Source organism: Telopea speciosissima, chromosome 7, assembly GCF_018873765.1.
Source record: "Telopea speciosissima isolate NSW1024214 ecotype Mountain lineage chromosome 7, Tspe_v1, whole genome shotgun sequence".
NCBI classification, from domain to species: Eukaryota; Viridiplantae; Streptophyta; class Magnoliopsida; order Proteales; family Proteaceae; genus Telopea; species Telopea speciosissima.
The window spans coordinates 3,744,145-3,771,857 of NC_057922.1; the positions used below are offsets into that span (position 1 = coordinate 3,744,145).

The 27,713-nt window shown below is 37.6% G+C and overlaps 2 protein-coding genes across 3 annotated transcripts in view; both read right to left on the reverse strand.

The window, feature by feature from the left end:
* LOC122668913 overlaps positions 1–6,107 on the reverse strand; it is a 27,417-nt gene extending 21,310 nt beyond the window's left edge. The window contains exons 1-2 of the mRNA XM_043865480.1: positions 6,094–6,107; positions 3,514–3,516 (exon numbers count right to left, since the gene is read on the reverse strand). The gene's annotated coding sequence lies outside the window, so the exon portion shown is untranslated. The remainder of the gene's footprint in view (positions 1–3,513; positions 3,517–6,093) is intronic.
* A 7,697-nt stretch (positions 6,108–13,804) lies between these two features.
* On the reverse strand, positions 13,805–15,953 carry LOC122666943 (uncharacterized protein DDB_G0271670-like). Of its 2 annotated transcripts, XM_043863069.1 has the most exons (3): positions 15,702–15,953; positions 14,380–15,547; positions 13,805–14,335 (listed from the first exon to the last, which is right to left on the reverse strand). In XM_043863069.1, exons 2-3 carry the CDS (start codon positions 15,537–15,539, stop codon positions 14,311–14,313), a joined length of 1,185 nt encoding a protein of 394 aa, XP_043719004.1. In that variant the 5' UTR covers positions 15,540–15,547; positions 15,702–15,953; the 3' UTR covers positions 13,805–14,310. The 2 variants fall into 2 exon arrangements, with proteins under 2 accessions (XP_043719004.1, XP_043719003.1); XM_043863068.1 differs by lacking the exon at positions 15,702–15,953 and having other exon boundaries at positions 14,380–15,570.
* Between the last annotated feature and the right edge of the window lie 11,760 nt (positions 15,954–27,713).

Genomic DNA, 27,713 nt, shown 5'->3' on the forward strand with positions numbered 1-27,713 from the left:
TATGCAGCACGGCAAGACAGGCAGCCGGTGTCATAGAAGATCTAGATCCATTAAATTAACTGTTTTTATCAATGTTTAAAGTGCTGACTAAAGACTGTAGACTGTAGAGTATATATATATAGCACATAGCGTGTTAAGTCTAAACAAACACTCTCATATCACTCTCAAATCACTCCCTACTACCCAACCCAACCCAATCCTAATCCCCCATCCTCAAAATGGGACCAAAACCTACACATCTGTCTGATTTGATTTGATTTATTTATTTATTTTCCATTGGAACCTATATCCATAGGATTTTGATCCGTTGTGAGTAGTGATCATCCCACCCAAAATTTTTTTCCAAAGGAAGACTTTGGAGGCTTGATATACTTACTGATTCCTTGCAACGCAAAATGAACAAAAGAGCTTTCTGAGGAAAGAGAGTGCTGAGATGTGTCTTCCATATTAATAATAAGGACAGGGGTTCTAACCTCTTCAAGTACGTACTCAAGATATCTAAAACTCTTATGGAGAAAAATTAAATTATTTCTAAACAAAAAATAATAATAATAAAATATATATAGAAAAAGGACATAATGTTTGGAATGTAGATTCCAGGATATATCTCTCACATAAAGAGATCTGAGGCCTATACTAATAATCTTTGTGATTGATTCATGTGTGTCCCATGTGAATGATACTATTCTTTATACTATCATTGATATGCACTAGTGTTGTGGGGAATCTTTTTCTATAAAAAAAAATATCTATGAACAAGAGCTAAGAATCGCAATGATAAGGAAAATTTCATAAGGAAACTGGAATAGGTTACTAAGAAATAAAATATCCTTTTTTTGGGGGAACTGGAGGTGTCCGACATTTGGCTGATTAATTCCCCGTGGTTCGTGCACGACTATGCAACACACACAAACTAGGAGATACTGGAACCCCATGTTCACCAAGGAGTTTTCTCGGCGATGGCCTCAAGGGGGAGGCGGAGTCGAACTCAGGACCTTTATGCTTCAATTTCCTTAGGCCTCCTCCCTTGCTAGACTGCCCTTTGGGGTTGAAATAAAAGATCTTCATTTTAAAGAGCCCAAAAATATGTGCCCTTGATAATAATGGCAAAAAGTTCAATGGTCGATACTCCATCCTCCACTTTTAAGGGCCAAAAATGAAAAGAAACACAACAGCATGGGTATTATCGATAATTTATCAAATAAGGAGGAAAATTATTCCGTTTTCATGGTTTGGAGTTCAAGATCATGGTGTTAGTTACTTATTGATGTAGTAAAAAACCTTTTTTCTAATAATAATCACGGATAAAAGGATTTTGTCTAGGAGTATGGCTCTTGTGCCCAAACATAGGACAAAGCAAAATGATGACCCCGTCCCAATAACAGGCAAAAAATCACACCTTTATTGGATGGAATCCAATCTATGAAAATATTTCATCTGAACGGCGGTGAATTGTTCACGTACGCTCACGTATGTGAAGATTCACCGGACTCCATACATATGGGCCACGCTCTCGGACAAAACGTGTTCCCTAAAAATAATGGGTTTTTGAATCGGCTAGGCCTTTACATGTCGTATCTCCTTCTCGTCGTATGGGCTATGCATACATTCCCATCCATGGAAAGATGGTTTCAAATATTGGTATCGAATTTTTTTTTTTTGTTTTTGAATAATTTTAAGAATAGTTCCACCATACGGCAGAACCAATACCGATAATTGAAACCAGGAAATGATCCTTCATCATCATTCGCATTCTGATACACTCTGCTATGCTGTCTGTCTATTTATCACGCCAAGCCCAAGCCCAAGAGGCAAAGTCCGACCGGATAAGGGCATCAGGCGCGACCGACGATCGTGGGGGTTACTGACTACTGCAATGAACCTGGCTGTACTGTACTAGAGCATTATCAAGTGGATGATGGATGCTCAAGGAATAAAAGAAGGACATATTGACACACCTCTTTTTCTCAATTCCCCACCAAACAACTTACCCCAGCCATTTATCTTGATACATTGCATGCTTCTGACTTCTAAGTATCGCTATTGGATTACCGGTATTGGGTGTTACGTATGGGTTTTGCATTTTGTCGATCTTAATATTATGTTGATTTCATATCGATAACACAGTACGGATAAGGGGTAAAATGATAATAAAAAAAAAACTATTTTTATAGAAAGATCATGGATAAATTTGTCGGATACGATTGATCTTTGTCGATATAGATTCAATATTGTTCATAAATCTTATATTTACAGTATAAATTTTGGATTCAGATCCTCTACAGTGCATTGTCCGTAGCGGCCTGTGCGACGTAAACTGAGCCATGCATGCAAAGATCATCTTACCCTTGCCCAAATGTCTTGTCTGAATAGAAATATGGCGATCATTGCACATGCGGCCTAATCTGTGTCGCACAGGCCGCTACGGACAGCCACTACAAGGTAGACGATATGAATTGTTAAATTTTCACTTTTATTTTGAATAGATTATTTAACTTTATATTTATAAATTTGTATTAAATTTTTGGTGTGCGTTAGAAATCTGAACTCTGACTTTAAAAGCTCCTCTTCCTCCCTTATTTTTAATCCCGTAGGAGGTTATATTCGAAAAAACAAATCCCGTAGGAGGAGGGGAGGGGAGGGGAGTGGGTGAAGGACTTTGACATTCGACAAGGACCACCACAAGCCCCTTGCTTACATCTCACCGCTAAAGGCTAAAGCCCTCGATTCCGCAAAAGGCGGGGAGAGAGGAAACACCGAAGCATATTAGCATTTTGCCAACGCTGTTGACCTTTGACCTATTGTTGGTTTGGTAAAGATTTGAATCTCTGGCTCCGTTGCAGCACATTGTGGCTGACGTGTAGCCTTACATAGGCAGCGGTGAAATGATCGTTCTATCCACACCCTGCCTGTATGAGGTTGCACGCTGACCACATGGGTAGGCGACAATAGAGGATCCCAAACTGTTTGGTAATGGGCCATGGAATAATAATAGTGATGGTTATCAAAATTAAAAGAAAAAAAGGGAAAAGGGAGGGGAGGGTTTCTACGATGCAAGTGTAAAAGAAATTACATATTACAGCAATGAGAATGACGCAAACACTTGTGTAGCGATCATGTGACCAAGTAGAGATCTCTTGCCCTAATATTAAGGGTGTTTTAAACAGTTCTTTGCAAATCTGCCTTCCCCTTATCTCTCCCCTTCAATGTTCTCTCATTCAACATTCTCCACCAAATAAACGAGGTGAATGGATTGCTACGTTAACATTCCTTTATAACTTTATCCCAATATTCTCACCTGTCAAAACCCCATTAATATGAACGAATTGAAATTTTACTACTGCACCTGTAGTAGAATTGTTCATGCTACAAGATTAGAAACCAAGAAAATGAGATCTTAAAAGATATTTTAGAAAATAATTAAACCTAGGAGGGTACTTTTAAACACCCAAAGGGTAAGTGAATTATTCCTCTAATACATGGATACGTCTTTCCAACGATCCCACTCGACACTCACTTCTAACACCTCTAACAAATAGGACCTAAAGGGTCTTGATAATTGAGGATAATTGGACTTGGGATTTGTCAATTTTGATTAAAACAATTAGGGCATAAAAGCCCACCTTACCTGTAGGTCTTGGGTTTAAATTTCACGATTTTCATCTTCCCCCCCTTCACCATAGAATTGGTATCTATAAAAAAAATAATTATTGTATGTCTGCAAAGAGTGCCATTGGATTAGCATCGGCTGATCTTCGATATATACAGGTGATTGATCGTATTATACAAGTGGGACAGTTAATTAAAGAACCATGTCTTGGGTTGGGTAATGGAATCTATTTTGAGAGTGGGAGTTGGAGAGAGTACAGAATAGAGAACAGAGCAGAGGCAGAGGACAGAGGACAGAGGGGGTGTCTATTCCATCACATCCCACACGTTAAAATGACATGCTTTGGGTAGGGTATCGATTATCATCAAATATCATAGCCAGATACGGACGGTACAGATATCCAATCTATCATCTTTTCGGTGGGCAATATTCCCAATTGGCCCCCCCACCCATCTTTTCATAATGATCCCTATTCTCTGTTTTTTCACCATTAACGAATCTTACAAATCACATGAATAGACAGTCTAGAGACTCTAGAGCTTCTATCTATCTTAGGCTCTTCTTATTCATGGGTTTTTAAAGCTTAATATAGATAGGCCTTAGGGGAGGGTGGGTGGATCGGTTAACTAATGCTTTCGTTGGTTGCTATAGAATTATAGACTATATTTTTATTGGGGGGCGTTGGGGGTGGGGGGGGTTGGGGTGGTTTTAAAGCAGAGGACTATGATGCTCCAAGATTGCAAAGGTTGAATCGGCTACGGGATCGACTTTTGCCCGTGCTGATCTATCCAAATCGGAGGCTGGATTCTTCCTGAACCAGTGTTTCAATAATTTGGATTGAATTGGAACTGGAACGAAGCCAGATCCAGTTGACTCAGATCGTGATAAACCCTAAAAAAGTACATTAAAACACCGATCATTGAGTCAATCCAGACCTGAGACTGATCTGAATTGATTCTGTGTATTAAAATCCTGCCTTAAACCCTAGAAATCAGTTATCACACATTCAATTCGAAGTGACTTTGAATCAGGATCAAGCTTAATTAGGTCGATTCCGATTCAAGTTGGTTGATTGATGTTTAAAGCCCTATTAAATTCAGATCATAGCTTCAACAAATTTTTATCTTCTTAAATGCGATGCACTATCCAATGCAACACACTAGAGTATCCGACGATAGTTGATCATAAGACTGAGAGGATGCGCTTTAAAGATGTATTGCCCAGTGCATCATCGGATGCACAAGTAAGGTGCACTGAGCAATGGTGCACTTGAGAGGATAAAGATCCCAGCTTCAACATATACTATCGAAATTGGCCAGTCCCATTACGGTGTTTTGACCCATACAAGATTGATGGAACGGTATGTGAATTTTTATCCAGTTCGATTCCTCTTACTTGGGCAGTATGTTCGGGCAGGGGATTAGATCGTCATTTTTTACCCCCTATGAGAGAAATCGAACAACTATTCTGAGCAGGGAATCGAAGAGGATAATGATCCAACGGTATGTACCAAGGGCAAAATGATTTAAAAAAATTAATTTTATTCAAAATGAAAGACAAAACCGTTGGATTTGATCCAATACGAAGGATCCTTATCAATATCAGACTTGAATTAAAATCGTGGCACTGACCCACATTTGAACATCTCATCTTCTACTATAGTTACAGACATGTGAGGAAGAAGAAATTAAGAAGGTGTTAATAAAACTTTACATAAAAGAGATTAAATATAAATATAAATGAAATGGGAGACAGTGATGGGAAGTGATAAGGTGGTTCCAAATCAGAGATGGGATTCACCGAAAGGCGAAAGCAGCTCCGTTTCATCTTGTCAAACCCCTCACCCAAAGGCAAGAACCTTTCTTCTATCGAAACTGATATCGAATTTTAAGTTAAGGAAACCCAAACCCAAAATGGGGGGCTCCACGCTCCACAGCAGAAATCAAATCACACTAAGTTCATAACTTTGGGAAAAGTGGGTCTCGGCTGTTGTTGATGAGATGGTATGGAGATTTTAATTACTTAAAAGTTTGGTTTGGATGATTGAAAAGGTTATTATTAATCTTGAGGTTTGAAGTTAACCGATTTGGTCAAATGTGTAAGATTAAGGGGATGATGATGATGATGATGATGCTGCATGGTCCCACTTGTTGTGGGGTCAGTGAACCAAACTTTGGATGATTACTGAGATCAGATGCAATGTCCATGATATAACCAAGGAAGGCATCAGCTGTTAGTACTTATAATATAGGATTGCATTAAAACGGGCCTCTGATGTGAAGTCCTTTGTATATGCATCATATGGAATCATTATGAAATAGAGAGATAGAGCGGTTGGTTTTGATCGCGGCCCCACAGCGCTCTCTGTCTCTGTTTTGTCTCATCTCATGTTGGTGTTGGTCTCTCTCTATCTCTCTCTCGCTCTCTGTGGAGAGAGAGAGAGAGAGAGAGAGAGAGAGAAAAGGATCAATCGAATCATTAACACACACCAGCCTCAACAAAAGTGATCCTTCTTTCATCAAAAAAACAAAAGTGAGCCTTCTTGTTCTTTGTCTTTTGTTCCACATTCATGAATGTCTTATGTTTTCTGTATTTTCACTCTCACAAACACACACAGCAAACACAGAGAGAGAGAGAGAGTATTGAAACCAATGAGGTGTGGTGGATTGGTATCTTATTACATAGGAGAGCAAGCAAGGTCGTTTCTCTATACACGTACTGTGATTGGTGTAATTTATAAGCAAGTTCAGAGTAAGTTTCGGTCTTAGATGTTGGACTGATGACCATTCACCGGTTTTATCTTTGAATATACATACATACATACACATTTGATCACCTCAACTAGATATAACCTAGCTTACTGATAGAGGGCCAGGATGCAGTTCTTAGGCTTGCTGAGTTGCTGGTTCTTCACAGATAGGGTGGGGCCTGGTTACTTTGGTTATTAACAGTTTATCGTATGATTTTTTGTTTTTTTTAATGGGGATGATGAGGGTGAAAAGAAATATATACTTTACACGAGTTTATAATAAACATTGGAACTGCAATGATTTTGCCAATTCATTAGTAGGGCCTTTACATGTCAGGTAAGTAGATGTTAAGTTGGGTTCACGTTCACGTATGAGAACGGCTCACAGTCATTCAGAAGGAATCTATTCCATTTGGGGCCGATAGAGTGGATTCCTTCTGAACAGTTATGAACTGTTTTCGTTCGTGAACTTGATCCTTTACTAATAGTTCTAACCCTTTATGGCTCCAAGCCTTAAACCTCGATGGTTTGAAACATAATAGAACCTTGTGACAATAATGAATTACTTTTAAAAAAAATAATAATAAATTTAGGTAAAAAGAATGTTATTTGGTCACGTGGAAACTGCACTTAGACATAGGAGATCATAAAATTACCGTCTCACCTTCTTAAAATAAAATAAATCTCATCCATCTTGAAGTCCCTGCGCTCTCATTGCCCTCGCATTGGTGCAAGGTCTGCTCAACCACGCAACAATCTCTGGCCTATAACTTTATTATAGGCCAAGAAGAAAGAATATCCAGAAAAGGATGAACAAAATAGTATTGTAGCAAATTCTAGAGATACTCCACTAGAAAATTTTGGTATTTTGGAGATAATTGCGGGACATTTGGGGTTCGTGAAAATCACCCCATAACCCACTTCCATGCATAAATGAAATTTGGGTGTTTAAGATATTAGAGGGTTTCTCACACAATCAACAACATGGGGAGAATCTCCCACACCACGACAATGATAGTACAAGAAATGATATCATTCACATGGGTCCACCTGGCTGGTTAGGAGGTGGTGAAAAAAATATATAAAAGAATTCCATTCAAGAGGCATACAATAGAATGGCTGTGTGGAAACATTCTCCCTTCAATGTTACCATCAACAGGAAACCTACGTCCTAGATTTATAGGCAATCCAACACCAAAGAAAAAAAAAACAAAAGATTTTTAGGCAATTATTTAATATCAAACCTATGTTTTAAAAAATTTCAAGTAAACGATTTCCTTCCACCCATGGGGAATGGAATCCCAATCAGTGCGGGGCATAAGAAGGCGGAAAAGGATATCACGAAGGTATTTTGGAACATACTAAAACCCTAGGAGGGGTTTGTGAATCCTAAAATAATCGATAAATCATCTTTATGGGTAGAGGAAAATTTAATGAAAAGAATTGTTTTTAAAAATAGTTGAAATTGACTTTTAACACTATACTGTACAGTCATACCATCTTTTGACTTCTTAATATGAAAACTTTAAAGGACACATATATGTTGCATTGGATCCTAATCTGATATTTTCTGATTGTTAGTGCCTTTCAGTTTACAAATTTTCTTTTGATCTTTAAGTTAGTGGGTCTCTTTGTACTAGACTTTTAAGTCCTTTAAAAGAACTTTTCATATGCTTTACAGGTTCAAAAAGTTCTTAGCTTTAAAATACAGGTAAGGGATCTGAAGCACTCAGCAAGGAATGAAAGATGGTTAATAAATTAATGAATTGTATGTCCATGGAAGAAGACAATAACTAAGAATTGATAAAATTAAGATTCACCATCAAGAATTAAGTAAATACATCAAAATTTTTGGATTTGGTTTCCCAAAATGGAATTTTCCTTGGAAGACCCCTGGTTTTATATTAAGAATTGAAGTCAAAGGCACGTTTTGGAGTATTGATCGTTAGAATATTGGTATCTAAAAGAGAGCAAGCAGGCCCTTGGCATGGAGTTCAGGCTTCAAACTTCTTCTGTTTTATTAGACAGGAAAGTTTGAAACAGATTTTTTATTATGCAAATCTTTAAAAGAGATGGTTGAATTTATTCTTTATCTAAGAATCTAAAATTTGTTTCATTTTCTTTTGTAATTTTTTTGAGTTGAATATTTTATTGAAAAACTAAGTTTTCCGATTCGATTCGTTCTCAACAAAACCTAGTGACTCCAACTTGGTTAGGATAAGTTGGTATTTTTTATTTTTTTAAATATAATAAATAAAAATAAATTTAAAATTTATAAATGAAAAGAAATTTTATATAAATCACAATAAGAATCTATAAAATTTTGTTGTTCACTCAATGAAGAAGACGAGTTATAATACATACAAAGTAGTTATAGAACATAATTATTTTCTAAGGACTATGAATGAGACGAAGGGGAAATGACCATACTTCACGAGTTTTGGTTTATTCAAGTAAAAATACTCGACCTAGACCTATCACGCTATCACTGTGCGAGCATTCAAGACTCTTGACCAGGTTTCTGTTTCTTTGTTTTTTCTTTTTTTTTTTCTTCTACTCAACTCAGGTGATTCGTCCGAGTCAAGATTTAGTTTTCTAACAACGATTTTGAGGAGAAAAAGAAAAACCTAAATGGGAAAGATTGGGAACAAAAAATAATGCGACTTGAAAATTTTTCTATTCGACTTTCAAGTCAGTCCGCATTGAACAAAATTGGGTAACCTTGCTGTGCTCAAACCCAACTATTCACTGAGAATCGACGGAGTCGACTCAAAATTGGATTTGGCTGGTCCTTGGCAAAAGTCGAAATTACTCTTTAATAATGCAATCCGATAGTACTGATGACAATTTGCATCAACCGTGAGGAGAATGGATCATCTGCACACGTGCAAGTGCAACTGAACATACATGTAAGAGATAACCATTTGTCCTTTTTGTTTCCACTGTGACTGAGTAGAAACGGATTATTATCCTCTCCAATTCTTTATAGTTTGATAGTGCAACAGTGCTAGTGTAGATGTTTGACATGTGGCAGTTCGGACATCCAATGGTCTAAGCTCAATATAGTTAATGAGCTCAAATCATTGGATGTTCGAGCTGCTACGTGTTGGACATCCACACTAGCACTGCCGCACTACTGAACTATACGAAATTGGAGAGGATAATAAAACATGCAATTTGCAGTTCTGGTGGCAAGTTCTAGAGGGTATTCTTGTCAACTCACAAATTGTAGTTTCATGTGAGGAGAATTCTGCGCTACGTCACTATTGATTGTGTTCGGGAGTTGCGTAGAATTTTATAAAATTCTGTGCAATGGTCAGGTAGTGTGCACAGGATTCGAATCTTACGATTGTCATCTAACGCTTCCACCGGAGACGTGTCATTCAACTCGCCGTATAAAATCCTCAAACTAACTATGCTTTTCCATTTTAAGGCCAATAAAGTAGAGTTATTTCGAATCCTCAGGGGGTAATGCTAAAGTGCTGCTGGGCTCCTACCTGAATGTAGTGAAGCTTCCGTCCGTGTCTTTGGATTCGACAATCTATTAAACTGTAAAAAGGATCTGGTGAAAAGCTGGACCCACAAAAGAAAATTATGCCGTGGAGATGGGTGAAAGACCATCAGATAGTATGCATGGCCAAGATAGAGGGATTCGAACTGCTCTTAATAAAACTTTGGGCGAATATTTTCTGTGCCGTAGCGCAGGCTACTTTCAGACACATGAGCCTACCATCCAAGGGGTAAGATGATCATTGCACCCACCCCATGTGCCTGACGTAACACAGAGAACAAGGCCCCTAAAACCTTATAGGTCAAATCATCCAATGGGGGAATACTTGTTGAGATTATTTCTCACAGCCACAAATATATATATATATATATATAAAGACGCTTGACCTACTACTATGGATTCCCTTGACACATCAAGGATTTGTTGGCTAGTGTGTGTTCTTGAACAAGGAAATGTGCTTCCAACAACTCCTGATTAGTCAAATTAAAATCCACTATTGCAAATCCTATACGATCTTGTGCAAGTAAATCAGATTTGTCTTTTATATATATATATATATATATTTATGTTGTTAATCAATAAATTATAGGCAAAAGGATTTTTGAGCCATGTGGCAAGAAGATAGTTTGGAATTTGAATTAGCCACATGTCAAATTTCAAGTCATTATTTAATCAAATACCTATCATGTATTGGCATGCATCCTCGTAGATGTTCGTCCATAGACATCTCCAGTACTTTGACCACTACTGTAGAGTTGGGTTCTTTTCCCCTGCGAATAACCACCCCACCCCATCTCAAACAATCCATGAGCTGAAGTTTAACATGTGAATAGAAATATTGGGTTCTACCAACAACTGCTTAGCTCAGTTGGTGAGCCGTGGGGCACTTCATGCCCATGCTCACCAAGAGGTCTCGAGTTTGAGTCTCTTGGCTGGTATCTTATCCCCTCCCCGGTTCGATCCCCCCCCCTTTCTATCAACTATATATGTAAAGCTCCCAATTACCAAAATATATATATATATATATATATTGGGTTCTATTTGTCCATAAAATTTGCGTCCTAATTGAATTTTCTATCACAAATATTTGGCCATTACATGAAAGAAGAGCTCATATATATATCCTCCTCTTCTTACATAATATACATATGATCGAGGTTTATGGGATTAAACACAAGTTAAGTGGGGTTAAATAAAGGAAATGATGGCAGAGGTTAGAGGGATGAAGTTCACCTACTTTAATAGACATTAACAGATAATGAAGTTGAGACTTTTGAGTGTTGTTTTCAATGGAGGACTTTTCTCTAGTGGGCTACCTAACCACACTAACGAAATAAGGTTATTTCTAGGATTCTAGGGGGTTAATATTTGTGATTCATGCCAACTGACATGTGTTGCAATAATAGGTCACACTTGTTGATGATCTTAGAACCCCATTATTGGGTGGGTTAACCCCACATCTCACCCAAAACTAAGAAAAATCAAATGTTGTTATTAACAACTACTATCTTATGGGTCACCTTGTTCTTAATTAACTTTAATCTTTGTGTATTTTTCTATGGTGAATAGAAGGTCAATAAGAACTCTTTTGATCAGGTCAAAGCAAACAAACCTTATCCCCTAATCCAAGCCTATGGATCTCCACCCCATAAACTCATGTCTGATGTTGTAAAATAAACAATTTCCCCCCACCCCTCCCCCTCCTTTCAAGGTCTAAACCATGACTAGAGGGTTCTGGTCTTCATTGACTGCATTGTGGCTTCTTGCGTTCTAGTTTCATCATAGCTTGCGTATGACATGCAAATCAATTGTTTTATTTTGTATTAAAAGAAATTGTGGGGCTGAAAATCAAACAAAACAAAGAAAAAAAAATTGAGAAACAAACAATCAACTCCATATGGAGACAAGGAGTATTATTCTATCATCAATACTCTAAATTTAATATCAAATATATTATTTCCTTCTTTGTTCAAGATTGTAGTTGCTTTAGAATGCTATTTGGTCATGTAGAACTTGATATAAGATAAATTAAATTTTATACAATAATAATCAGACAAGGGGAAGACCAGTAAGTAGTGGAATTTGGGTATTTGAATATATGCTTTGGTGCCTGTGGGAGACCATGGCTGCCAGCTTTTGGGTATTTCCTTAGGGATTTGATTGGAAAAGCTCTCCTCCTTTTGGGTTGGCATGAAAGTAGTGTAGGGTCTTTTATAGTTTATGACTTTATGCATACAGTGAGAGATGGAGAAAGTGAGGGAGACTGCAGAGAGAGAACCTGTTCACATTTCATAACCTGGTCTGTTTCTGCTGTTTCCTTTATTAACCTTTTCCAGTTTGAGCCCTGGGGTTCCTCAGCTTTGGAGAATTGAATAACAAGTTGAGAGAGTTCCCCAAAAGAAAAAGAAAGAAAGCACAGCATGGTGTGTATGTGTTTGTGTGTGTGAGAGAGAGAGAGAGAAACCATCATTACCAAAAACCAGATAATTCACTGGCATGGGCCACCATGACTCCAAAAGAGAGTGTCACATGTCACTAACATCCCTCCTTAAGAAAAAGCCCTCCATCATCTCCCAAAATCCCATGGCTAATCATCTCCCCCTTTGCAGTTTGAACTTTGCACCCCCATCCCTCCCTTCAAATTTTGTTAAAAAGTAGGGGGGGGGGGGGAAATAAAAAACTAAAAGAACAAATTATAAAAGAAACTTGGGGAAAAGCCATTTGCCCTTTTACATGGCAATCTCCCAAGATCCCTTGTTAATCATATCTACCCTTTCACAAAATCATTCTCAGGAAAAGAGAAATTTTTGTTTTATGAATTGAGAATAGAAATCTCCTCTTTTCCCAATCACCAACCATTTCATTGCTAATCATCTCCATTTTAAATCTCTCTCTCTCTGCCCTACACCTCCCTTAAATGCCTCAAGCTACAGTGTCTTAAGATTTTCTTTTTGTAAACCTCATCATACCCCATATCAAAAGTCTAAAAGATGATTTACCCTATGGAAAGGAGAAAGATCTGTTACCCTACTTGATATAACTTTGATTTGGTACTGTTCTCCATCACTGACCTAATAGTAGCTAACCCCTAATTAAGAAGACTATGCAATCAGAAACAGGTTCACCCTTTCTCAAATGAGAATTTTTACAGGTTAAATTAATCCAATTTCACATTCATGAACAAAATATGGGAAAGAGAAGAGAATGGAAACCCAATATATTCTGAGAAGATCTATTGTTCTTTCTTTAAAGAAGAGGGTTCATTTTATTTTGTTAACTGATTCTCTATTTATTGCTCCTATTCCTATTCCTTTGATTTCATTAAATGATGGATTCTAGGGAAGCCAATGTGGCACACAGTAGAAGAACAGTTTAGGTTGAGGACCATTTGCATTCTGCAATGGCCATCTCTTCTTGATTACTAAAAATGGAAACAGACAAATAGTTTTAATTATGCGTAGACTTAAGAGGTGTATTTAAATCCTAGTTGAAGATGCGGCGGGTAACGATTCCCCAAATCTCGCCACCAATCACTTTTTCCTTTGCTTCTCTTTTTTTGTTTTTTTAGGGGAAGGAAAAAAAAGCTTGAGAATTCTATTAAACAAAAGGATGGAGAGCACATTACCTGATTACCCACTACAAACACCAGAAAAACAAAAACGTGTTTACATCAAACTTTACATTCAAGATAATCCAAAAGGACCAAAAACCCTGAAGATCCACACGCAGAGGGAGAGATACGAGGAAGGCATGGTGGGTTATAAGTTATGTTTGACATTCTAATTTGGAGAAAGTTTTTCAAACAGTGTGGAAACAAAAGAAGAGAGAACGACAGAAAATATGAGAATGGAGTAGCTAGCAGAGATAATTATTTTTACAAGTATAGAGAAAGAGAGAGAGAGAGAAAGAGAGAGAAACCACATAATAAATAAAGAAAGATCAAAACCTCCATCATTCGTGTCTGAAACTCTGAAATTAATCTATATGGATTGATATGATGAGAATTATGAAGAAACTAAAGATAAGAAACCAATATGTACATATAATTAAGAAATAATAGGGTTGCTGCTTTGCTTGCTTGCTTGCTGTGTGGTTGTTAAAAGATGGAGAGAGACAAAAGTTTCTCCTCCTTTTCATCACCCTCATCATTATCCTCTTCAATCACCACCTTCTCTTTTCCTTTTAATTTCTATGATTCTTTTTTACTGCATAATAATAATAATAATAATAATAATGATAATAATAGTTGCTAATTAATCTGAAGAGCAAATCCATGAATCCACCATACCTTCACCTCTTGAAGAAACATTATCCGAACCCTTCTCTACTTGAAACTCTGAAGACGAAGTGGAGTAGTTCATCTTGCAGCTACTACTCGCCCTTTGCTGTGAACCGCTATAATTCCCATTAAATGTCTTCAACTGAGCTTGATGAGATTGATCACCATCGTTGAGCCCCATTCCATCACCCCAGTTCGAAGGATTGTTGTGGTTGTTGTCGCTTGCCAGCGATTGACCACCTATTGTGAAATTTTCCATTACCGTGGTTCCCATTCTAAGCTGAGATGAATCGTTCGATGGAATCGGTAATGATTCTTGTGATTTCGTGCCAAAAACTGGTCCATTGGCTAATGGGTACCTTGGAGGTTGACCAGGAGGAGAAGGACCAGTAGATTGTAGCAGAGATTGGAACGTGAGGATTGGGTTCTGCATGTTTAGTAGATTTTGAGTCTGTTTCGTGAGGCCCAAGTCTGAATTGGAAGCATTACTAGAACCCGAGGCGGTCAAAATTGGAGCACCGCCGCCGCTAGTGGTGTTAGCAGCAGCAGCAGAAGCATTAATCACGTCAACTATGGAAGAAGAAGAAGAAGAAGTGGTAGTAGAAGCTGAAGAAGCAAATGAAGGTGGATGAAACTTCTGTGCAAATGGGCGTAAAAGGTAAGACGGAGGGGAAGGATCTAAATGATGGGAGGATCTCATGGTGGTGGAAGCGGTGCTGAAAAGATCAAGTCTGCTTCGAGGGAATGGCGACGCCGGAAAGGGAGGCGCAGGGATCCCTGTAAACTCTTGCACCATAGCCCTGAAGTTGGACGTGTCGGTGGTGAGAACAGTGGTAGGTGCCCTTCTAGAAGCTCTGGATCGTTTCTTCGAGTTACGTACTGGGTTGGGTGCGGTTTGGTCCGATGAACCTGAAGGCCTTGAGCCGTTCTCCGGTGGTGGTAGTGGATGCAATGGCATTGGCATCGATGATGAACCGTGGAAAGGGCCAACTCGACCACCCGGGACTGGTTGGGTTTGAGTCTGGGAAGAGGAACTCATCAGACCGCCGGTAGGGAATTCGGTGCAAGTGGGTTCAGATCTTAGGCCTCTGGGCCACACCATGTCGAAATTTAGCATCGAATTTGGTGTGTTTGAAACTGGTGGCGGCGATCTCGAGAAGGCATCGAGATAATTCGATAGATTTGGTTCAAACAGAGCTGAAGAAGACGATGATGAAAGGTGGGTTTGATGGTGGTGGTGAGGTGGTAGGTGGTGGTGGTGAGAGGGGTTTGAGATGGAAGAGACGTGGCCGGCTGGATTCAAAAAAGCAGAGATGGATTCGTTGCGTGAGTCATATTCTTCATCTCCACCGCTTGAGGACTGTAAGCTCCCACTGTTACAAGAATCCATGGCTGTTGCTATGTAGCTGCTGCTGCTCTCCAAATTTTCTGAAAAGGTTGGTGAAGAAGTGAGATGAATCAATTAATTAAAGGCAAAGAAATGAAAAGGACAGAACGTTTAATTTAAAGGTAAAAGGATTCTCAGAGCTGCAGAAAAGATTTTCATACTTACATACACCTAATTTAAGAAGATCCTGCAAAAGAAGAACCCATGAGGGGGAAAATCCAGTGAGATCTTCTGGAAGTGCTTTCACCTTTCAGAAAGTGCCATCCCTCTTTAAAGCTCTGATCTGTTTACGGAAGAGAAAGAGAAGAGTCCCATCTTCTACTCCCCCTCCTTGATCTGAATTCTGGAAGTAAAGGTCTGAGTGTGAGGAAGTGAATAATAAGAAACCCAAAATACAAACCTCAGAGATGTTGAGGTGAGAGGAGACGAGAAAGGGCTTTCTGGGTTCTATAGTATTTCTTTTCTGGGGTTTTCCTTTCGTCTGAATTGAACTGTTTAGGGTTTAGGAGAGTGAAAGCAAACTCTTTACAGAAGCTCTTTTAATCGTTCTTCTCTAAAAGAGAGGCGGCTTCTATTCACTTTTCCACTTAAAAAGATCCTCTACAGATTGGAGCGTGGGGTCGCCATTAGAGCAATAGAGATGAGAGAGAGAGCGGTCAGTTGGCAACCGGTGACAAATGAAACGAGAGCTAAGGAGAGGTCCCGTGTGAAAGGAAGGTAGAAATGGCTAAATGGGTACGAGGTAAAGAGAGATAGATGGTTATTAACAAATCACCCAAAAATTAATAAAATTTACTACTAACAATTGAAAAGAATTTTTATAAAAATAGAGAGGAAAAAAGAAAGAGAATGAGGTAGGCAAACAACTCTCAAGTACGGAAACGGGTGGTTGTATGAAGAAACAATAGGTCATGAACCACGGTTACCGTTGCTACAGAGACACCACCACCACCACCATCACTATCGCCATCTTATTACGTTCATGTTACAAGCATAGAAACACAGATATGAAACAGTTACTTTTTAAAATAAAAAAAACTTTTTTGCTGCTAAAGTCAATTACACTAAGTCTGGGTTTTTTTTTTTGTTTTTTTTCATTTTTTAATTTACTCTTTAGATTTGAAAATTTTGAAAAGGGCTGTGGTGTGATCATGGAGTTTAGAAAATATTGTCTATAGCAAATAAAAATAAATGAAAAAAATAAGTCAAGAAAAAAAATTCTCCTCCATCAATCAGATTACAACAGCTTTTGATCAAGTCAGAAAATCAGAAACTACTAATTAGAAGAAAAAAAATAAAACAAAACAAATAGTCTTTTTCTTCTGAAGCTCAAGAGAATAGAAGAGAATGGAAAAAAAGAGAAGCTCAGAAGAGCCCTCCCGCCCCCAATTGTATTTTCCTTCATTATTATACCCACCATCCATGAAGTTTGAAGACTGCAAATTAAATTTTCCCTTTTTTATTTTTTTTTAATTCCATCTTAACATTTATGTTGAAATTTTAAACTCTATTATATAATATCTCATTCCTTAGAAATATAAAAGGGTTATATTGGTTGAACCACACCCAAGTTCGCTGCAACCATCCAAACCAGAAACTTATATAAATCATTCTTTTTCTTCGAATAAATCAAATATTTATTTTTATCTTTAAAATAACAAAAAGGATCTCATAAAATTTTCTTTTTCCCATATAATAATAACTAGATTACAAAAAATGAAAGGCGTAGAAAAAGATTAGACGTCTTTGTCAATAATACGTGTAAATATTATGCCCATTAGCCTTGTATTCAGATTAGATTATAGATTATAGATTATAGATTATAGATTATAGATTAGAATAGTCTCCCTCCCACCTCTGCTGCTGCTGCTGCTGCAGTGCTGCTACCCTTTATATTCACACAAGAGGAAGAGCAGACATAGAACCCCAAAACAGTAACAGTAAATTAAAGCGTCCCATTAGATTTGAATTCTCACGTCTCCCAAGTCTGCACGGAATGTTAAAAAGGATTTAATTAGAAGACATCGACCTCTTCATACGCTGACACTTTTAAACTCACTCACACTGCGGACCGACCGATAAAATACCTGCTTTTTTATTACAGTCACGTTATATACGGAATATGGAATTTTCTCGGTTATGGTCCAGGCATGTAGTAGTCATCTTCCTCATACTGTCATACATGGTACACCACCGTTTTACAACTTCACGCCTAGCCTTTTAGTTATTTCCCATTTCTGTCCCAATTCCCAAGCTATACTACTAGTATGGGTCACTTTAAGACATTGATACATCATGAAACTGTCCCCCAATAGAAAATTGACACGTGTATCCCTTCAGGGGTGAGAACGAAGAGAGCGAGGAACAAGTAACTGACAAGATCAGTCCTCGAACGAGTTAGGCACGGTTTAGCAACCCTATCTTAGTAGTAGCCCGACGTGGCCATGATGTCTAACCTAGATAAGGCTACAGAGTCACATTTCGAGAAAGAAATAGAATGGCCTTAACGGTCCTAAATTAACACACCAATCCAGCTTGACAAGGCGTAATGGGTTGGGGAACTTATCCCTATCGTTAAAAGGGCTCCTAATCACCTAAACTCACACCGAAGGAACTTCGAGCCCGCTTGATAACCTTACGAGAAACAGTTTCTGGTGTTTTTCCGTTATGAGAAACTGAAAAACACCTAAAAATTGCTTGATAACGAAGTATTTTTTGTGACTGTTTTTTGAAACATAAATCAAAATTTATGTTCCCTGGAAGACTTTTGGCAGAACATGTTGGACATGTTCTGTCGTTTTTTAGCTGAAAATTGAAAAAGTGTGCCCGATAAAAACTCCTATATTCGTTCACTATGCTCTTTTGTAAAATTGGAAAAGTGTGCCAAACATATCTTTTTGTTAAATTTAAAAAAAAAAAAAAAAAAAAGAATAAGGGTTTTGCTTGTTTCCAAGAATAGGTTTACCAAGCGGGTCAAAAACGATTTTTCAACACAGAAAATGAAAAAACTGTTTTACTGTTTCTCAGCACATAACTAGAACAGAAACACCCGTATGGTTATCAAGCGGGCACTTCCTTTCCTAATAAGTCACGCCACTGCTTGCAGGACTCTGCCAATTGCCTATAAATAACTGGGTAACTTCCTTCCATGATCATCTGAATTCAACTACCATTATCGATCTGTTGCTTAGGAGTTCTGACTTAGGCATCAGAGTGATTAAACTAGATCGGCCCGATACTCTACTGCTGTTTTCTTCTTTGCAGGATCGGCATGCAAGGATTTAGAATGGCACGCTCCATCCCCAATTCTTGACGTAACAGACACCATAACCGAGAATCAGATCATTATCGTGGATCGGTTCAAGGGTGGGTCTCCCAAATTGTATCTTTATGTTTTTTGTTAAATTTGTTAGTGATGGCAATCGAGAGGAAGATAGCTATTCTCCTTTGCTTGTGAAGCTATTGTTATTTCACCAAAGACATAAATATCTTATTAAATCACGTATATCTTTGTATTGTGATTGTTTGATTATTCTTTCTTTTATTCTACTGTTATAATAATGCCTAAAATCAATTAACAACTAGAAACGTCCCATTTATTAATAAACAAATAAAATAAACAATAAAATAAACAAATCGATTCTTGTTCTGACTAATTCGGAACCAAACCGATTTGCACCTTTATATAATATCTAACAAATGAAGAGAAAGAGACATGGACTCTGGCATCTTATATATATAAATATAGAATCTTACGTGGATGGCATCATCCCATTGTAAATGTCACGTGTCTGCCATGTCATCATATATATAGATTAATGAGTTTGTTGGTTCGTTGTAGTGGAGGTAGTGCAAGCTTGTAGTAGAGAAGAGAGACATGTAGGGACCAAATGGGGTTGAGTCTTCCATGGGCATGAGAAAGAGAGAGAGGTGGAAGTCCTGAAGTGGACATCTCAGGGTCAGCTCTTCTCTATATGGTTTGGAAGGTAAAAGGGCGAGTCATGAATCATCCTTTCCACTTCCATCCATGTGACCGACCACTAATGCGCTAAAGAATCAAGATAGAGGCACATTAATTATATATATGGTGAGATTTGGTGGGTTTTCAAACATATCCCTTTGGCCCATAACCTTAATGGGTTGTAAGATTCACGACTCATGGGCCATGGGCATCGGCAGCTTAGCTGGAACCCAATTTGTGAATATATTTTCATAAGAGAATATTATACCAGATTATATAATATGTTAGTAGGTTAAGTTTTTGTCAAGTTTGAACCATAAAGGGAAAAAGTTGAATAAATTGTTTGGCTTCTTACAAGAACTACTTTCACTTGATTGATAGTTGGAAATGGTTAGGAAAGAAAATTTCATTAGCCAGCTGGGTGAGATGGCCTGAAATTTGAAATGTGTACTATCGAATTGGCATTTAAATTTTTTTTTAATAAGAATCTAATGGGTTTTCTTATTCGTATCATATCTATATATCTACACATGGCATCTCATCAAAATAGATAAATTAATAAATAAACTACATACGATCAAAAATTAAACACTTGTCAAGAGATGCCTTCTAACCGTGCTCAACTAAACAAAAGATTTTCCACTTGAGACTCTGCTCCTTCGAATTTCCATTGCAAAATCGATGAGAGAGAAAAGGAGATGGAGCTTCTCACTTTGGATCAATAAGATACCAATCGCATCGATCTATTTTTTTCTAGTCAGTCCATGGCATTTTAGGGTAGGAATTTCTTAGGGTTAGTTTAGGGTAGGAATTTCTTAATTGTTGGAATGTAAATGGATAGTTGAAAATCCGCAAGCGATTCTTAGAATCATTTTAAAAGCTAATCCATCCAATACGTTTAGGTCCAAGTATACAAAATAATAGTTTTATAAATAATCTTTTATATATTAAAAGGGAAGAAGTTCTCTACCCGGGAATGTGGCCTACGCCAGCACTCCCATGTGTCTATCTCTCTCCTCCTTAAAACAAAGGGGCAGATGTGTCTTTTCACATGGGGAGGAGAGAGATAGACTCATGGGAGTGCTGGCGTAGGCCACACTCCCGGACAGAAAACTTTTTCCCATATTAAAAATACACTTATTAAATCCATAGTATATCATAAATAATTAAATAAAAAATATTCATGAAGATATTTATATAATTTTAAGGAAAGTAGTTCTTTGTCCGGGAGTGTGGCCTACGTCAGCACTCCCATGTGTCTATCTCTCTCCTCCTCAAAACAAGGGGGTAGAAATGTCTTTTCACATGGGAAGGAGAGAGATAGACTCATGGGAGTGCTGGCGTAGGCCACACTCCCCGGACAGAAAACTTTTTCCCTAATTTTAAATATGACACTTCAACATCAACCCTGGTGGGATAGTGGATTCAACTTTTCACCTTCTCGAATTGTTGTGTTCTCCAAGTCTTTGCCGCTCAATATAAAGTGACACTGAATGTCATTCTTTTCAGAGTCACAACTCCAATCTCCACTAAGGATGAAATGCAAGTTCTACAAAATATTCAAATCCTCTCGGAATAATTGGATCCATTTACAACACCAATTTATGATTGGGTTAATTGGGGACATACCTAAGTCACCCAACCTTTATCAGCTTTCACATGAAAGGAAATAGCAAATATAGACCGTTTATGACTACATGGGATGGGTAAGCATTATTACAATTAATTCCTTTAGACAATTTTTTCTCTCATTAATCTAGGCAATGGTTGAGGCAAATTATATGGGATGACTTTTTTCCATGTAGCAATAGGCTTTCACATTACAAATTGCGGGACTTTAAATGATGGATTTTCATTTGAGTTCAGTTTCTCTGTACGTATCAACAAATGAACGCACATGTGAGAGTCAACCACTTGTCTTATTTTTGCAATTTACAAGAAGAGGAGAGTTTTGTATGAAAACAAAATTAAAATGTGATTGATTCTGAGATATACGTTTACGTGATGGTACGTGCACATGATCCATTCTCTTTTCATTTTTAACGATGGTTTTTTTGTTTTTTTCTCCAGCCCAAAAGACCATTGGGGCTTTGGAGTTACTCTTATTCTTGTCCTCTACTATGGGCACTTTCACTTTGGGAATGCCAATTTCTAGTCTCAACCAGTCATACTGATCAAGGACGACTGGTTCAGCATGAATCAAATAGAATATTTATCGGTTTGGTTTCAGTTTGGAGTTTTATCAAACTGATAAAAACCGAAATCAAATTCGACTGACTGAACAGATTAAAATCAAAACGGAAACTAATATAGCAAAGACTGAAATGGATAAAAAAACAAATAAAATTGAAAAAATATTATAAAAACGATTGTTTTAATATTTTTTAAATCTATATATTTGAAAACCTGAAATTCAACCGGTGATAGTCTAACAAATGTCAATTAAGGTAGTAACCCAATAAAAAACCAATTCAAACCGGACCAAAACCGACATTTAACTTAACGGTTTTGATTTTGGTTTTGGTTTGGTCTATTACCAACCCAAAGCAAGTTCAACCTGATAGATTGACACCCCTACCCTCCCCACCTATGACTATTAGATAATTAAATACCTCCTCACCTTTTGTTTCCAAAACTTGATTTCTATATTTCTTTTTTCTTTTGTTCATTCAAGGGCGAATAAGACAGACTCTCCCAAGGACTTAGGGCAGTACTACAATTCGACTAGTAGCCACTACCATGCCAAATTAGGGGAAAATTATCACCCCAAGTACATTGCCCCCAGTACTGGGGGCGGTCCTGTGCGCATCGTGCGGTTGGGCACCGCCACACATGGGCGCCACTATGCACACATAGGTGGTGCCTAGTTGCACGATGCGCACAGGACCCCCCTAGTACTGGGAGTGATAAAGATCCCAAATTAGGGCAATCTCACAAAAAGTGAGGGTCTAACATGTATTTTTTTATTGGGAAAAAATAAGGTTGTTTGATCACGCCGCCTATGTCCAGACACATGGGTGACAAAATGACCACTTTGTCCCCCCATATTGGATGCTTGGGCGTGCAACCCATTGGTCCCCGTGCTGATGCAGAGGCCACAGACCAAATAGCATTCTCTATCCCTTTTTTATATTTTATTTTATCTATTTTGAAAATGTGAACTATACATAGATGATAAATTTTTCATAAGAATAAGGAAAGTAGTGCTTTGTCCGGGAGTGTGGCCTACGCCAGCACTCCCATGTGTCTATCTCTCTCTTCTTCAAAACAAAGGGGGCAGAGATGTCTTTTCAGATGGGGAGGAGCGAGATAGACTCATGGGAGTGCTAGCGTATGCTGCACTCCCGGACAGAGAACTTTTTCCCTAAGAATAATTAGTGTGGCGTGCAAATTCTTTTCACCACTAGCAGCATGGAAAACCTGTCTAAGTTTTTTCTCTTATAAATCAATTTCACTTTGCCGGGGTATCTGAGTATCTCACCATCTGTCTAAATCTTAACTAGAGTTGGAAAAAGGTTTAAAACTCAGTTTTGCCATCATTAACTTAACGATTTATATATGGTACAAGATAAATACTATAAATGGGTTACAATTGAGATGAAACCAAATCTTGACAAAGGGTCAATCCAAGTGATGATCTATTCTTATGGTGCACTATACTGTAAATTTTTTCATTTTGGGTTCAATTTGTATTCAACTCTTAAAAAAATTATAAAATAGTATTTTCTGCGTTATGTAAAAAAATTATATAAGAGTATCGATCAATACGTATTGATATCGCCAGTATGATTTTATGTATCATTGAAACAGCCATATAGATTGATTCGTATTGGTATTATATCAGTCAATTCATAATGGTATCAATCGATATCGATACTGTATCAATGGTACCGAAACAAGTGATGGTAAAACGGTAAAAAATCATAGATATCAATTTTTTGAGGGGTAAAATGGTCCAATCAAACTTGATATGACCAATATATATCATGGTATTGCCTTTTTTTATTTTTAAATTCCATCGGATCTTGGACCAATATATCCTGGACTCCCGAATTTAGGAGGGGGGGAGAATCTCTGTGGGGAAGCGTGGCCCATGTGCACGCTTGGCCAATGAGAGCTCATGCATGAGTATCTTGGGGGGTGGGATTTCCATCTTTCATTTTGCCCCCCCCATCGTGTTTGGTGTGAATGGTACCCTCTTGCAAAGAGAACTTTTTTTTTAAAATAAATTATCACACGAGAGGCTAATTAAGTTTAGGGAAAAGTTTTTATATACGGCTGTGTCAGTAGTGTTTATGAGAGGGAGGGAGTTTATAATTTTTCCAACTCTTTGTGAGAGGGGACATGACCGTGTATAAAAACTTGGCCCGTAAGCTTACATTGTTCATCTTTAGTTTTTTTTTTTTTTTTGGGGGGGGGGGGGGGGTGGGCGGGGGGGTGGGGATGAACTTCATCTTTAGGCTTCCCCTAGAGTCCTAGGTTAGGGGTAGGGTTGTAAACGGATCGGATTCGATTTGGATAATGCTATATCCGCATCCGCATCCGATTAGCTATCGAACGGATTCGGATAGTGCTAAACGGATAGGGATTGGATATTTTATCCGTTTATATGTAAATATAGTTTTTCGAATAACTATAACCTATCCGTATCCGCATCCATTTAACTTTCGGGCGAATTCAAATAATGCTAAACAAATACGAAAACGGATTTCGATTATTCATTTACACCCCTAGTTAGGGGAGATGATTAATGGTTGATGTACCATCAATCTCTCAGCTATATATATATATATATATTCTGTATAGTAGAAGTAGAAAGTAGTAGTTTAACTAATTTAACAACCAAAAACCACCGAATTAAATGAGTAAAGAGAATCTACTTTTTGGGTTGTCTTTTTTCACCGACCACAACGTTGGTGGCCAATGGCAAATGTCGTGTACCACAAACAATACCAAACTCTATATATAATCTTAAGAGTTGTGTCTGAGACGGTAAAATAACACTTTATCTCCTCCTTAGCTTTGTTTTTTTTTAACTGTAGACGTAATCTTTAATCCTGAAACAAATTCTTACTATTCCTGACACATCCTGACCAATTCAGAATTTCAGATCCGATTGGCTAGCAAGGACCGATCCGGATCCTAGTTCTGGGTTCTTAAACCGTGTCATTACTGCCCTGGCCAGTTCACAAAAAATATCAATACTGATAAAACTACCATCAGCCAAAACCAGCTGTTCTAAGATATCATAATTAAGCATCATCAGTAAGAATAAATTTTGTATGTGAAGTGCTAGTGTGTATAGTTGTTCAAAATGAACTCCAGAATGAGATCTGGAAATTAAGTACAAGGTGTTGTTAGGAAGGAATGGAGGCATGAATCTGTTAAATTAGTTTTTTCAGATTGAAGGTGAAGGTAATTAGGTTAAAAGACGACTCTAAAACTTAAAAGGCCAACAATCTGAATAAATGCCATGGATCCAGCTGCTGCAAAATTCGTGTAAGAATCAGATTCATCTCTAATATATATTATATACACTATACTTTTTGTGTACTTTCAGAAAACCAGTAAATTCTCTGTCAACGGTGTCAGGATGATATTCCACACTCTTGTAAGTGCTTTGGGTGGTTGTGACTTGTGACATCCAGAATTTTTTTTTTTTTTTTTTTTGACACATGGGGTTCTCCATATTCAACATCTGATCTATATATATATATATATATATATTTCTAATTTTTTCATTGAATAGGAGAATATTAATATTTCCTCTATTAATCAAGGTTGCAATTGGTATGAATTCTTGGAGTGGATTTCAGGTCGATTTTGTATTCTCAGATAAAAACTACTATTTTTATCACCCAAGAATACAAAATTGACTTGGAACGTATTCCAAGAATACATATCAAACACAGCCTTAGGATCACTATTTTCGTAAAAAAGTTTTTTGATGTTAGGATCATATGTATATTATTTGCAGTTGATTAAAAGAATCTGATCTCAACCATCTTGGCATGAATAAACATACATGAATCATAATCCAAAACAAAAGCAACACGATGAGATCCCCTAGGCAAACTTTCATGATTATTGTTGGTTCATTGCCTTTAAGCTCCTTGGTTATGGAGTTTAGCCCCAAACGTAACTACCCTCCATTTGTTTCAAAATAAAATGCCAAGAAATAAAAGAAAATATATCGAGTTTTCTTCACCCTAAGAGATCTATTCTCCAATGTTCATTATTGCACTTGGATGGAACTTTGAATTAAGAACAATTAAGGCCGGGCATTTTTTATCTTCATTATAGGAGTAGAAGGTAATTGTCATCATTGATCCGTGGATGTTCTCTTTAAGGTTATTTCAAGTAAACCAGTAATAAATTTGATGGTCCAACTAAATCATACAAATAATCTATTTTTTTTTTTTTTATTTATTTGTGTTTTCAGCAATTAAATTGTCTTAATGTCATTCTCAGGATCTCAATCATTTTTTCAAGATTTTCTTTTGTCACATGACATGCTCCTCTTGGCTTGAATATCACAAGATTTGGTGAAAAGCTTTCATAAAAATTTAAGACAACTTTAAATTGGAGTGTCATGCCTTCATCACTGGCATTTGTTATAGATGAAACATAAATGGAATAGTTTAAGGGAATTTTATTTTAATTTTCTTCTTTTTTCCCTCCTATGCCTTTTTAAGTTCACCTCTGACGGGTTTTTTAGTTAGTTTTTCAACCACCAAATAAAAGAAGATTCGCATTCTATTTTCGTTCATTTGTGAGTGGGTGGGTGGGTGAGTGGGGTTAGATAAATCATAAATCTCATCAATTTGGTTACTCGTTGGGAATGAAGAGAATGATGAGATAAAGAAAATATGAACTCAAAGTACGAAGGAAATTTTTTTTTTAAAAAAAAATAAATAAAAATTACTTATCTCAGTGCTGTTTGCAGACAAAGAAAGTGATGGAGAAAGTGAAAGAGAAATGCCAACTTCTTCTTAAGTTCTGCTTCAACTGGGAAAGTGATAGATAAACTAACTTTTAGTGGTGGCTGGTGAGGATAATTTCAGCAGCTTCAAGAGGAGAAAAGCCAAAGTTCAATTTTGATAGTTCTAAGATTCTCAACCGCATTTATAGGTTCAAACAAATGAAATTTAGGTCCAATCCTGTACCTTCTTTATAGCTTTCAGCCTCAATCTTAGGTTTAATTAGCAGAATTTCTTAATGAATGGTTTTTTTTCCCCTCCAAATGGGCCTTCTATTTCTGCCACATTTTTTTCTTTTGGGTGAAATCTATTTCTGCCGCATAAAAGGCTGTTTAGTCTAAGGGTATACAAAACATCAACCCCGTGATTAATGGTTGGATTGAAATTTGCTTCACCCGTGAAGTGAAGAGAGAATCTTTTAATCCATGGGTTCTGATGGTTGAATGAGAATTGAAAATAATATTAAGAGTATTTCAAGCTTTGTACAATAGGGGAGACAGAGGGAATGATGACACCCTAATGACTAGATTCTCTTCACCCATCATGAAGAAAAGCTTTAGCCTTATTATTGGCTTTTCACTTCATCTTAGTCTACATGGGCCTTTTTGGGCCAGGTTCAGTTTAGGTCTTTGAACCCAAGCCTTGCCCATGCATCAGGTATTTTAAGAACTAAGACCCGAACATGCTCAGGTATCTTTATCTTATTCACTAACTGGTTTGAAAACTGGTGCTACCTCTCTCTTACTTATGTGTTGGATCAGTGGGCTTTAAATATCTAGACCCAAAGTAGGCGTTTCGGCCCAGCCCATGCATGAGGTGTGGTTATTCTCTAACACATTTCCTAGCTTTCCTTCATGCACACACGTGGCATAATCCCATGCATGCGCCAGCTTGGAACGTCTTTATTGTACCAGTGGCCAAAGCAGCCTTGTTTGTTTGCCAAAGAGAGTACTAACAGAGGAGAGAGAGCGAGAGAGAGAGAGAGATGTGGATAAGGCAAGGGGTGACAAGCACAAAGCCACGAACACGTAGAAGAGTGAACAACTGGTTTTGGCATAGCTACGAGAAGGTTGCTGGTCTATTCAGGCGGGTAAGGCCAAGCAAAGCTGAAAACTTGCCCATCTTGGAGGCCCACCCTTTATCACACATGAGTATGCGGAAGCTGCCTTGGAGGCCCACTAGGGTTTAAGGTGACAGGAGCAGATGACGACGAAGGTGTTAAAAGAAAGAGTTCAA